The sequence below is a fragment of the Anas acuta genome, chromosome Z, assembly GCF_963932015.1.
Source record: "Anas acuta chromosome Z, bAnaAcu1.1, whole genome shotgun sequence".
Lineage (NCBI taxonomy): Eukaryota > Metazoa > Chordata > Aves > Anseriformes > Anatidae > Anas > Anas acuta.
The window spans coordinates 9,246,442-9,260,775 of record NC_089017.1 but is presented as its reverse complement, the minus strand read 5'-3'; the positions used below and the strand labels follow the sequence as shown (position 1 = coordinate 9,260,775).

The following is a 14,334-nucleotide window of genomic DNA, read 5'->3' as shown; positions in this document are numbered from 1 at the left end:
CATCATTTTATCATATTATGTAAGTCACAGTGCACAACTTAATCATAACTTAAATTTATCATAAAAGTTTGATTTTCTGCACCACTGACCACTTCTGAGCTTTGAATTAAGTTTTTCAGAACAACTTTCTCAAAATCACAGAATACGTTTCCTAGTTCCATCGTAGAGAAATATTTGGTTTCCAGTACGTGGCATAGGGCTGATTAGTATTATTTCTCTTTTCTTTTCTTTTCTTTTCTTTTCTTTTCTTTTCTTTTCTTTTCTTTTCTTTTCTTTTCTTTTCTTTTCTTTTCTTTTCTTTTCTGTTCTGTTCTGTTCTGTTCTGTTCTGTTCTGTTCTGTTCTTTTTTTTCTGTTCTTTTCTTTTCTTTTTTTTTTTTTTTTTTTTTGGAACATTGGTTGTAGCACTCAGAGGGAGAATTGGGGTCAAATATGCTTTTCTACAAGCCTTTATTATAAATATATATATATATATATATCAGTTATAAAGCAGTTAGCAAGCTATATGCTGTTGTGAGAGTACTTAACAGCGGTTGATATGGATTTTATTAAATACCCGGTTTTTAAAAGTGTTTTGGATTATCTAAGTATCCTTATATATATGAAAAAAAAAAAAAAGAAAAAAAAAAAAGTGTCATGTGTGTCTTTTTTTTTTCCCCTTGCATGAGAAATAGCTTAATTTGGAAATAGCGTTTAACTTTGGCTAAAATTTGGTCTCTGTAAGGAACAGGGATTGAGTAGTTTTTTTGTGTACATGTGAAAAAGTTTTTGGTAATGTCTACAGTTATTCTTCTGAGCAATAATTTGTTCCATCTTGCCTGTCTACCACACTTCTAAATTCCCCCACTGGTGAAGTCACTGGTAGGATGATGTGAAGAACTGAATCTTAGTCCAAACCCAATGTAAGGCCATGCAGACAAGAAGCACCTGTTATTTCAAGCAGCTGCTTAAGCTGAAAGCAGCTGTTAATGTTTAAGGTGAGTGATAGATTCTGCAGTCCAGTTCAGCCAAATGGTATACTCCAGAATATCAGTGTTGAAGAAAAGCACGTAGATCTCCTACTTTCTCTCAGATATTGCCAGGATGGAGGTTTCACAAACTGATGTCTGGCATAGGGGACTGTATCTGACTAACAGCGATTCTATAGCTTCATTTGAAAATGTCCATCATTATATATTAATCCAGCAATGGATTAACCTCGGCTAGCTGCCAGGTGCCCACCCAGATGCTCTCTCAACCTCAGCAGAACAAGCAGAGAAAATGAGATGGAAGAGTTTATGGACTAAGGTAATAGCAGTGAGATTGCTCACCAGTTACTGTCACAAGCAAAACAGATTCAGCATGAGGAAGATTAATTAAATTTACTGCCAATTAAAAATAGTGTAGGATAGTAAGGAAAAAAAAAAAAAAAAAGAAAGAAAGAAAAAAAAAGCTAAAAATCTTTTCCAACCAACTTTCTTTCCAGGCTCAACTTCATTCCTGACTCTCCTACCTCCTCCCCACCCTGGGCAGTGCAGGGGGATTGGGAATGGGAAACAGGGAATCAAAACTGCAGTCAATCCCTGATGCTTCGTTTCCACCCCTCCCTCACGGTCCCTCTCTGCCCCTGCTCCCTGTGGGGTCCCTCCCATGGGATGCCGCCCTTCCCAAACTGAGACTGTGGGGGCTGCCCACAGGCAGCAGCTCTTCAAGACCTGTTCCCACGCAGCACCATACCATGGGGTCCATGCCCCAGGAGCAAACTGCTCCAGCACAGTTCCCCCACGGGTGGGCGGCAGCTCCTGCGTGGGCTCCTCTCCACAGGCTGCAGCTCCGGCTGCAGCTCCGGCTCCTTCAGGGGTTCTCTACGGGCCACAGCATAGATATTTGTTCCAACGTAGTGTTCCATGGGCTGTAGGAGAACAGACTGCTCCACCATGGTCTTCTCCATATGGGCTGCAAGAGGACCTTCTCCCCTCTTTTTTCATAGACATTGGTGTCAGATGAGTTGTTTCTCTCACATTTTTCTTCATCCTCTCTCTCACTGCTGATGCACAATATTTTTTACCCTTTCCTAAATATGTTATCAATCACAGAGGTTACACAAGTATTGCTTATGGACTCAACTTTGGCCACTGGTGGATTCCTTTTTGAGTTGGCTGGAATAGGTTGTCTTTGACACAGGATAGCTCCTAGACTCTTCTCAGAGAGGCTATACCTGTAGCCCCCACACAATGTAGCCCCCACCAAAATGTTGTTATGTAAACAAAATACAAAGCTTTCTTTTTATTGTTTCATACTTGTCCTTCTAAAGGCACACAGAAAATTTTTTACTAAGACTATCAATTTTTACTGCCAAGCATTTTCTTTTTATTAAATATTCTCTCAAGATCACAGAGAAAAGAGAAAAGAAAGGAAAAAGAAATTTAATAATTTTGTATTAAAAACAAGTCAAACTGAAGACTCAGATTTTACATTTTTATGATATACTTTTGCAAATCTACTTTGACTTTAAAAACCAACATGAACTATTTTTCTTCTCAAATTTTCGGAAAAAGATCCTTTAGCATTTAATCAGATGAAGAATGTGACTGTCTACATTAAATGCAGAATTATATACAGCCTTTCATTAAAATTGTCATGAGATCTTTTCTTGAGTGATACAGGCTTACAAACATACATAGCTCATATTTTGAAAGATGGTTACTTCTCATGCTTCAAATCTTCCATCTCCAATTTGAGATATCTCCAGTATCTTACATTTTTGAAAGATAATTTTCATCAAGTTTTTTATATCTGGATTCTGAAAATCATATTAATTTAAAGTTTATGTAGTCATCCAAATATTTAATTGTAGGAATCAGCTAGTCATTCTCAAATACTTTGATAATAATTATTGAATTCTAAAGTAATAATTTAGTACTGATAAAGATAAAGAAAAATAGAAGCATTTCATAGTAAAGATGTTAGGAAGCTTTGTAAGTGGTATTCCAACAATATGTATCCTAAAGGATTCATTTTATTAAAGAACATTTTTGATGTCATTAATTTCCACCCAAAACTCAACCTTCCTGAAATGTATGCATTTGAAACAATAATATTCCTTGTTTGCAGATCTTGAAGGGAAAACGTGCAAAAATCCCTGTCTTTGAATGTGAGGTTTTGTAGCACGGGAATTTTTTATGCAACTGATTCATTATATAGACAATCGGTGTTTATATTCCTGTGACTAATTTTTAAATAGAACTGAATACTATATATGATGTAATCATTTTCACATTGAACAATGGGTTGATTAAATTGTTAACCCCTTCATCAGTTGCTTATTTGGAAAATAAGTAGTTATATATTACGTTTTTTTTTTTTCTAGCACATTTTCTTTTACTTGTCTTTGCATCCAAGTATTTCAAATATGAGTGGCTTACTGAAGATTTATTTTATACTACTGCTATTTTATGTCCTTCGTCTCTGAATACTTCTCATTGTTTTTGATTATTTTTTTTTCCTGCATAAGAAATGTCATCTATATGATATAAAAATAACTGGCTCAGGTTTGTAAATATTTCTCATTAAAATCATATAAAGAGTTTAAAAGTAACCATGAAAGGTTTTTCATCAAGCAGCAAAAAGGTTAACCTACGGTTCAAAAGAGAATCAATTTTGGTTCCCCTTTAGATAAGGATATGCTTCTGCATAAGATTACACATCGGTTGTTTGAAATCACTTTCCTTATGCCAGTCAGCTCTGCCCAGAAAAAGCATTCTGAATATCTAACTTCATATTTAGTCTCCAGAAGGCTCAGTCCTCCAAGCTTTTATGTAGCATAGTGCTTCAAGTGAAGCCTGAAGGTTTTCTTTTGTGAGTAAGACAGCATTATTGTTTAACACCTGTTCAAATATCAACTTTAAATGTAGATTTTTCTGGTATTGTTTATATTTCACCTGTTTGTCTCTACATGCTCACATAGAATGGGATATATCATCTACCAGGTATGTGGTCTGAGATTTAGTAAGTCTCTGTCATTTTGAGAATATTAGAATAGGTATCATATTATCTGGAAGAAAAAAAGAAAAAAAAAAAAAAAGAAAACAGAAAAAAAAAAAAAAAAACTTGAAGTAGTCTGTGCATCTGCTCTGGAAACACAATTTACCAGTTGAGATCAATGAGATATTCTCCTTGAAAAAAATGGACAAATTCTGTTCTGATCATGTTGTTCGTGATGTATGAGCAAGTATCAGCAAAGTTATCTTAAACTAGATGGAGATCAGTGCTAGGTATCCATTTTTCCCTTTTCCCTTCCTCCAGAATTCCCCTTTTGTGGAGGTGATTTCCATTGTATAAAGCTGAAAAAGCACCCTTACCATCTGGTGGGAAGAAAGTCAGGGGAGCTGAGGAGAAAAAAAAAAAAAAAAAAAAAAAAAAAAAAAAAAGGAAGAAACAATTGTACCCAAGCATTCATTTAAGATGGACCTGGACTCAGGCAGGGAGGACAATAACCAAAACTGTTCTGTGGTCCTCATTTTCAGGGCATGAGCAGTGTCTCCAGTAATCTTAGTGTCTCCACTGTTAGAGCATATCTGACAACAGCACATCAAAAACACTGAGTTCAGTAATGTTGCAAGTGTACCTGTTTACTCTGAGCAGCTCCAAAGCAGCATAATTTTGAAACCTGAAACAATGGCTTGTATCTAAATGAATATGCAAGTTAGGGAAGCAGAGCAAAGAACAGTTCTCTGCAGGTTATGAATAAAGTAGGAAGTGGGTGATCAGCTGCTGCAAATGTTGTTGCAGGTTCTTAGTAAATTCTCTGTAAGACCCAGAAAGCTTCCCAGATCTTGCATGTAGAAATGGTGACGTGTTTTGCAGTAAAATTGAAAAACAATATTGCACTTGAACAATAGATTAAAAGTATTTTGTTTTATAAAATAAATGTTTCATTCAAAATGCAAAACTTTTGACCAGCAGTATAACTGCTTGAAAAATCCAAGTCCTTTTTCATTTAAGAAAAAAAAAAAATATATCATTAATTTGAGTGGTGTAAAATTCCAGGCATTTTTCTTGCAGAATGCATGGAGTCTTCTTGCAGTAGCTGGTATTGTCATGTTTTCTTTACATTAATAAAGCCAGAGGAGGGTGACACGTCGTCAGCAGCTCACTGCATCAGGCATCAAAGGGAACAAAGTCTTTATAAAGGATGTATTCTAGACTAGAGAAAGAGAAAGATGGTCTGTTTGTTAGGATATGAAGTGGAAAAAAAATACTCATTTTTTTCCCCTGTTGAGGAAAAAGAGAATGCCTTGCTAGGAAAGGCATTTTCTTTAGTATATATATGACTACATTTATGGTGAAGTAGGTGCGATGAGAGTGAACTTGAAGTTATTGTAGTGTACATGTAGTTTCAGTTTTGTTTCAACTAGAAATCTCTGGATTGAGGCAATAGATGGGCTTGATACTACAGCCTGATTCCTTCAGTATAATTCAGAGTTAAGTCCTTGCAGTTAAGGTTACAAAAGCTACCTGGACATTATCCTAGGCAACCTGCCTTAGGTTTCCCTGCTGAGTCCCTTCCAACCTCAGCCAGTCTGTGATTCTGTGAAGAAAATGGAGGCCGGGCTAATGCATTTGAAAGAGATTGCATTGCTGGGGAAATACACTTCAACTGTTCTCAGCTAACTGGAATTTCTTAAGCATTAATGACTTTGGGAACAGGTATGCATTACTGTTACACTCTAGCCAAGGTGTGAAAAAAATATGAACAGCTGAAGCCAGGTCATCACCTGCCAAATTGGGATAACTTCCTACTGCATGGGTGGTGATCAGAACTATTATTTTTCATTGTTGCCAATTAATAACTTAGTGCCAAAGAATCACATACTATTGTAATACAGACTTTATCAGAAATTTATGCCTTCAACCAATAGGTGTTGAACTGCAGATGTGAGTGATTAAACATGTGTTTTGTTGTTGCTTGACTGCTTCTGTTCTGGTCAGTTTGATAATTAGATACTGTCCTTCATCTGTGTGCCAATCTCTCATCCAAGAAATGTGACATCCTGGTATATAGGGAGACAATAAATAAAGACATGTCTGTTCAGCTTTGTCAGCACTGGAGCCTATATCATCATTGTACATGAGTACCATTTATCTTATGAATCTGAAAAGGACTGGGAAATACTGGTCCTTGCTGAAGTACAGATTCCCATTAGATTTCTGTCCCACCTCTGTGCTGCATGTTGCATGCATGGTAGGGACTCCAGGCACTGCTAGAATTTCCCTCCAGGGTCTGCTACTCATTTCTGGTATTGGTACCTCAAAACTGAGTAAGGCAGTATTTCAGAACAGTCACAGAATGTTTTTAACAAGGTGAGAATGGATGTGTTTTGTTTGTTTGTTTGTTTTTAATTCTGCCTTGAAACTTATATATGTCTACATAGAGTTTGTCTGTTCCAAGTGGCTGGGTTTGTTTGTTTCTTTGTTTGCCCTGTTTTTTTTGTTTGCCCGTTTGTTTGCCTAGTTTCTCTTTGAGTTCACACAGGAAAAGTGTGGAAGTTACTGAGAACCATTATATTTGGGTTGCTTTTTTCTGAGTTTCTTGAATATAGATTATCTGGACATGAAGGGACTGTGGGTTCTTTCTCTAGATGTGGTGTTAGCTACTGAAAGTGTATCAGTATTTCTCACAAGCTGGGAATAGCAAGAGTCAACGTTGCAAATTTTACATCAAAACAAATTCAGTGTCCTAAACTTCCCAATGAACAAACACTCTGCAGGAACGCAGGTGACATCTGGGGACTACATGTATAGAAGTTGTTTGTGAAGGCTCCTCAGGCACACAGGAGAACTGCTTACAATGTTTTGTGCACAGTTCTTGTGTGCGTGCTAAAGCTCTAAGGATGATTAAAGAAAGTTAGTGTCACAATTAGCAGAAATATCTGTTACTCTATGAACAGTTTGTATGGCAGGTTTCTCTTAGCTACTTTACAGCTGCACAGATTTTGAGGAACTCTTTTCTTTTCACCAATTCTTTCAGTTCTTTGTTAAAAAGTTCAGTTTCTCCACCTGTTTCTTCAGTGCCAAATAGCATGTGAAAATAATGAGACCCAAGAAAAGAGAAGAGGCTATTTGGAAACTGAACCGGTAGTGGCGAAAGCTACCTTGCAGTGACGGTCTGTCACACTGTTTCTGGTGGTGAGAGTCCTTTAGGTACATGTGAAGCCAAAATGTAGTTTCGATTTATTTTCTCATTCTGAGTGTCCAGAGCTGACTTCAGTTCCACTACCAGCCTTCCCAAGCACTCAGAGCAGCAAGCCTACAAGACACAAGAAGCGGGAAATGGGATCAAAATGAAATGCTCAATTAAAACAAGAAACAAAACACTACTGAAACATCATGATAGCTGTGTCTCTGTGAGCCTGATTATAACAGCCTTTTCATACTGAATGTTGCCTTCCTATCTAACTCAGCCCATTATTTTCAGTATTAGAATTAAAACATTTTACACCCACAGATGTCTCAGTTAGTGTAAGTGAAGGTAATTACACCTCTAAAGGCAGGCAAGAATCAGTTCTATAGTTGGGAAAAAAAAAAAAAAAAGAGAGAAAAAAAAAAGGGACAGAAAAAAATGTTTCCATTATCATGATGATCATTCAGTTATTGCTAGATTCCAGCAATGTACATAGATATAAAGGGACAGGTTGTTCAGCCTTTATACTTAAAAATAAGGACTTAATCTAAAATGCGTCTGTTGTTCTTTCCTGGTTCTGTTTCCTATCATTTGGATTTGGCTTTTAAGAGACAATAGATGAGAGAAGTATTATGCACAGGGACTTGGGCAGAATTTTTGGTTTAGTCCTATAACATAATCACATCCTTGGTTAGAATCTGCTTGAAATAATTCTGCTGCAAATAAATGCTAAGATTGTCAGTGCTATTCATCTTTATCAGGGAGTTTGAAGCACTAAGAGATTATAGCTGATAAAGTCTGGATGAATAAAGACTCTGAAGAGTTAAATAAGAACATGCACTCCTCAGAGATCAGATACAAGGAGAACATGATCATTTGTAATCTTGGCCCAATTAAACAATTAAACAGTGTTTGACTTTATGCAAATGCAAATATTCATGTAGAAAAAAGAAATGGAAATCATACCCACAAAATGTGGTAGTGTAATGCCTTGGAAAAAATAATAATAATAAAAAAAATAAAACATTAGAGAGGATAAACATCTTTACAGTTAAGTAAGGAAAATGTTGTGGCAGAAAGATCTAATGCACAATGATTTTGAGACTGTAACCCTAATTTTTTGGAATTTTACCTTTAAGAAGCTTTCATACAGTTATATAGTTTTTGCTAATGGTCCTTAGTTTGATATTCATTTGTTTGCACTTCCAAAACAGGAACACTAGAAAGTGCTTTCTTAAAGTTGCCAGCTTTTAAGCACATTTCCTCTTGCCTTCTGCACCATGGAAATAATGGGGAGAGGGGAAAAAAAAAAAAAAAAAAAAAAAAAATCTTTCATCTTTGCCTAAGACTCAGGTTTTGTTGCTATTGTTGTTTTGATTTCCCTCAGTCTTATCTTTGACAAAACAACCTCAATTTGTTCAATGTCTCCTGGAATTTGTGTTTTCTGAACCTCTAACTGTTCTCTGTACCTCTAACCATTCTTTCTGTTCTTTGGGTTCTCTCTGGCTAGTACACATTATCGCTGCTATAAGCCTCCTCAGTACTAAGTGAAAGGATTATTTCACATTATTTTGGGGCTAGCTTTTTTAATAAAATTATACTTTTGTCATTAAGGTTTTATGATCCCACATATTTAATCTCATCATCTCTTAAATATTAATGGACTGATTCTGGGCTACGAACATTTTTTAAAAATACCAAAGGATTCACCTGTGTAATCAGCAGTATTGGGACTTTTAGTATGTTGCTGTTTAAATAATGGTGGAACTTAACTCATTTCAAAATTACCGTCATTGGCCTGTACATTGATGAGTTGCTCCAGGAAGGCATGAAGCCCATTTATCCATGAACTTTTGCATTCCTTGTTAGTAAGCAGAAAAATGTGACATGCAAGACATTCTAAGCTATCGATTCCCCTTCTTCTCTGGACCCCAAGGATCCCTTCTTTAGTTTCTTCATATCCAGGTTAACCCACTCAGTGCATGTTACATTTATCTATCTTTCTTATATTTATCCACAGGGTTCAGACTGCTTTCTTGCTCTCTTTTATGCAGTCTGGATACTGGCCTAAGGAGCACAGCAAACACATAAAGTTGAATGTCAGGAACTTTCCATAACTGGAGGATATCTGCATTCTTAGGTCTTGCAGGGCTGACATGTTGACCAAGTACCTTCCTGTAGTAGGGAGAACTAGTAGTCTGGAGCTGGTTGTCCAAAGAGGCTATGGTATCTCCAGCCTTGGAAACAGAAAAGTCAGGTGGCCAAGGCTTTGAGATCCTTAAGCTAGTGACCCTGCTTAGAACATGAACTTAGGCTAAGTGGCCTCTAATGGTCCCTCCCTGCCTAGGTTGTTCAAGGATTCTGTGATTTTTGCCAGTGTATTCTGACTACAGTGTAGTTACATGGGGACAAGGAGAGGAGAAATCAATAGAATATAAATTCTTTGAAAATTTTTAACATAAAGAAACCACATTCATATTAGGAGGCTTCTAAAAATCAGAGTAGCTAGAGTCTGGGAGGTTATCAGGAAGTACTATTCATAAAGGCTTTCCCAGCTCCAAGCAGCAATGTCTGCTGCCATTGGAAACAGGGTACAAGACCAGTTCAGTTTGTTCTGGTATTCTGTGCTTAAAAACAAAGAAAACCAACCTAGCATAGCAACTTCCCTACCACATTCATGTCTCCTAAGTAATTTAAGGACATAAGAATAACTCTTGTTCCTGTATTCTGCCTCCAACAGTGATCTGAAGTGGAGAAATGGGGCACAAACTATTTATTTGTCCTGTGTTTTATTGTTTAGCAGAATAGGCTTCATGCTCCTCGTTGTGTCTCATTATATTGTTAAAATAGCAACAACAACACCATCCTGAAAGGGGCAGGTAATGGGATTCTTATTATTTTATTTTATTTTTTTGCACTTGCTTGCATCATGGATAAATTAAAGATTCTGTTTATAAAGGTTATGAAAGGAGAATCTACACAAGAAGTTGTAGCATTGAAAATCAGACAACCAATCAGCTAAAGAAAGATCTTTTAATAGTCTTACTAACTTTCAGGCTGGGTATTAAGCATTACTAAATATTTTTAGTTCAGTGTTTGAGACACTTTTTTTTCCAATGCTTTGAAGATCTTTTTCTTGACAAGATTTTGATCTTCAGTACACAGGTGTGAACTTGAAAAAAACTCCAGAAGACAATGGGGTTCTTTTTCATTCTTATTGGTTTAACTGAACTGTGAATTTGCTTTTTTCTTGTGCTCTCCTCTTCCTTAGACTTTGTTGTACTTTGCTGCATACAAATGGGGATGATCCCTTTTGGGTAGCTTAACAATAATTTAAATACAATTGTGGACTTGACAACATGGCATCCAGACAGTGATTTCATTTGATTGTGTGTGAATAACTTCTCTGAATGTGAACTTTCAAAGCAATAGTTAACATGGTTTTGGTTGTGGCTTCTACACGGGGCATGAATTCAGTGCAGCACACATGCACGCCAGCCTACTCAAGTAATTATGGCTTCTGTGTTTCTGGTGCAGTGCATCATCTTGTTTTTAAGACTGCACCTGTTTGTTGAGGGTGTAGCTTCTCAAATTGCCACTTTTCTAGTATGGGCTTGCTAGTGTAGAATATTAAGTCCAGCCTTTTACAACTTACATTACAAATCTATTTGAAGTTGTAGTGATAGCTTTACAGCTTTTAATAAATGCCAAAATGCCTGTTGCTTTCTCATCTCCTCCCTTTAAACCTTGTATCTGTGCAAGGAGAACTCCAGCAAGACTGCACTGCTCATGTGACACTTTGCAGCTGATCTCTGCAAGAAAACTGTAGAACTGAATGATAATGTGAAAGCACAAGAACTTATACACTGGATGAACTGTGGTTGGGGGTTTTTTGTTTGTTTTTGGTTTTTTTTGCCCATTTTCTTTTTCTTTTCTTTTCTTTTCTTTTCTTTTCTTTTCTTTTCTTTTCTTTTCTTTTCTTTTCTTTTCTCTTTTCTTCTCTTCTCTTCTCTTCTCTTCTCTTCTCTTCTCTTCTCTTCTCTTCTCTTCTCTTCTCTTCTCTTCTCTTCTCTTCTCTTCTCTTCTCTTCTCTTCTCTTCTCTTCTCTTCTCTCTCTTCTCTTCTCTTCTCTTAAGACATTTTCAAGGCCTGCTATAGGCAGTAAATTCTTCTAGGCAGATCCTCACTCCTATGGTACAATAAAACACCAAGTATACCTAAGAAACAGATTCACAAAATATATTTGCTTTAGACAGTGTGCAATAGTGATATTTTATCCTAATACTTCATGTAATCAGTGAGGTTTTTATTTTCTATCTGTCTTGAGCTATTTGCTTGATTAATTATTCTGTCCTGCTTTTGTTGTTATTTTTTCAGGCTCTAAAAATGAAGGTTTTAAGCAGCCAGCACACTCCTCAGCAGCCGTCTCACCACCTGCACCTCCACCATACTCTGCTATGCAGTTGCCACCTCCTCCACCAGCCCTTCACCCTTCCTTGCAGGCCTCAGCAGCTCCCAGCCTGCCTCCCAGGAACATCAAGCCCAGCTCTGAAATGATGTAAGTGAGCATAAAACATGAGATCTTTCATTTTCTCTCATTTTTCCACCTGTTACTGTGCTCATGCTGTAACCTGTGAAGACCATCCAGCAGATTTCTGGGCGCAGTGAGCTCCCATGCTGCTGTGCTTGTCCTGCTCTTTCCCTGGCCTGTTTTATTAGCCTGGATTATTTAGTCATTTCTCTAAATAGTCTTATCTGTAGGTACACTTTTTCTGCCTTGTTGGTGAGGGGATAAAGGATGGAGTAGACAGATACTCGTCTGGGTTTTATACTCCAAAGGAGTACAAAGATTTCTTACTTTTGCAGAAACCCATTTGTATCAATAGCTGAACCTTTTCCCTGCATTTTTCGTGCGGAGAAGGGGTCAGGAGGGTCAGGCCTTCCAGCCGATACCCCGCTTTGCAGCCTTGCAAGCCTGAGGAACTGAGCTCAGCGCTGGTTGCGAAACCGCACCACGGGATGCGGCGTGGCCTGCTGTGACAATATTAGAAGCCGCTGTCACACACCGGGCTCCTTTCTCTGCCCTTCTCCGAAAAACCTCGTGCACATCGGGAACCCTCCAGCGGCGGAGGGCTGCAAGCGCTTCGGTCTAGCGTGAAAACTGGCCGGAAACAAGCTACATAAATAAAAAGATAAACACCGAGCCTCCCTCCAGCCAGCAACAGAAGGACAAGGAGAATATACCGCAGCGGGCAGGGGCGAGGTGTCGCCGGATAGCCGACATGCGACAGGCGACACCCGCGCGTCCCAGCCGCGCTCGCCGCCCCCTCTAGCGGCCGCGGCTCCCCGGCGGCAGCCCCCGGCCCGATGGTCGCCCTGTGCTGTCCGTGCCCCCATCCCACCTCACAGCACCCCTCCGGCGAGGGCAGGCGGCCTGGGGGTTCCTTTAACCGCTACAAAGGCTTTGGAAGTGAGAGGTCGCTGGAAATTGCCGTGTGTAGTCACAGGTCCCTAAACTGCCATCCCTTGCTTCGACTTCTTCCTTATCTGGGTTTTTCCATCCAGCACCAGAGCCATTTCACCCGGCCTAACCTTATGCTGCCATTTCTCTTGCCCCTTGTATAGACTTCAAGCTGTACAAGTCAAGGAGCACATCTTAGGGCTACATTTAGCATTGTACAAAAGCCTGACTTTCCTCTCGTGCACTGTGTGAGGAGCCTGCCTGCACCTGCAAAGATGGTTATAAAACCCAACTCCTGCCAGTCGGTAGGCCCACCTGGCCAATATATATTTCATACTCCACACATCACCGTGGTGTCTGAGTGCCTTTGGCTCCATTTCTCCCTTTACACTCATGATCAAGGTGCCTCCATGTGAAAAACCTACTCACAGTCAGGAAGAGATAGTCACGGGTACTTAAGGAGCATATAGGGCTTGACAGAGCACCCAATCATTCTATGAAATAACAGAAAGAAGGAAAGAAGGAAAGAGAGAAAGAGAGAAAGAGAAAGAAAGAGAGAAAGAAAGAGAGAAAGAAAGAGAGAAAGAGAGAAAGAGAGAAAGAGAGAAAGAGAGAGAGAGAGAGAGAGAGAGAGAGAGAGAGAGAGAGAGAGAGAAAGAAAGAAAGAAAGAAAGAAAGAAAGAAAGAAAGAAAGAAAGAAAGAAAGAAAGAAAGAAAGAAAGAAAGAAAGAAAGAAAGAAAGAAAGGAAAGAAAGAAAGAAAGAAAGAAAGAAAGAAAGAAAGAAAGAAAGAAAGAAAGAAAGAAAGAAAGAAAGAAAGAAAGAAAGAAAGAAAGAAAGAAAGAAAGAAAGAAAGAAAGAAAGAAAGAAAGACACCGGAAAAATGGTAAATGAAAATGCAGTCATAAAACCGTCTAGAGGTTTCACATGTTCCCTTTTTCATACTTGCAGAAGTCCAGACAACGAAGAAAATTATGATGATGTGGAGTTTGTTTCACAGAGTAAGATGGGTACGTTCTGAAGCTGTAAGCATATTGTATTTATAAGATAAGCAAAAGCATATTGTGTTCGTGAGTGTGTTGTGCAACTAATTATGCTGGTACTGCAGTTTTATGGGTTAAAAAGGTTGTCTCATAACACTAATTGCTTTATAATTAATATGACAGACTCTCAGGAACTGCTTTAAATATCTCCCTTCCCTTCTCCTGCACTCCCCCCCCCCCCCCCTTTCTTTTTCTTTCTGTAAATATAGTGGGATTGTAAATTACCAGATTTTAGAATCTGAACCAAATGAATGCTGTTCTTTCGGAGCTGAAGTTGTGTGCTCTGGCAAAACAGGCACTGTTTTATACGTGATTAAAAAACTAATAATAATTTCCTGATTGTGCTTTTAGTTGGCTTTGTGATCTGCCTTCAATAGGAGTCAGAGAGTTGCTATGTTGTACCAGGAGCTGCCAGAGAAGCAGATTGTGACACAAAGGATTTCAGTCTGCCTTCTGATCTCTCCTTGGGAGGCACTGGTCTGTGCCAGGCACAGTATGCATCGCTTAGCGTGCTGACCATCCTACTGTACAACAATGTGGGCCATGGAGCTGAAATTGTTCCTGAGCTCTTGCTTACCTAATTTACCAGCAGAGGAAGTAGCAGATTTAGAGGTGTTTTTTTGTTTGTTTGTTTGTTTGTTTTTTCCTGCAAACCAGGGCAGAGGCTCCC

General features: G+C 38.4%; 1 protein-coding gene across 3 annotated transcripts in view; it reads left to right on the top strand.

The window, feature by feature from the left end:
- FYB1 (FYN binding protein 1) overlaps positions 1-14,334 on the top strand; it is a 67,752-nt gene that overhangs the window by 33,684 nt on the left and 19,734 nt on the right. For all 3 annotated transcript variants that reach the window (XM_068665855.1, XM_068665853.1, XM_068665854.1), the window contains exons 3-4: positions 11,539-11,719; positions 13,573-13,631. In XM_068665855.1, coding sequence (XP_068521956.1) covers positions 11,539-11,719; positions 13,573-13,631 — 240 coding nt within the window. The remainder of the gene's footprint in view (positions 1-11,538; positions 11,720-13,572; positions 13,632-14,334) is intronic.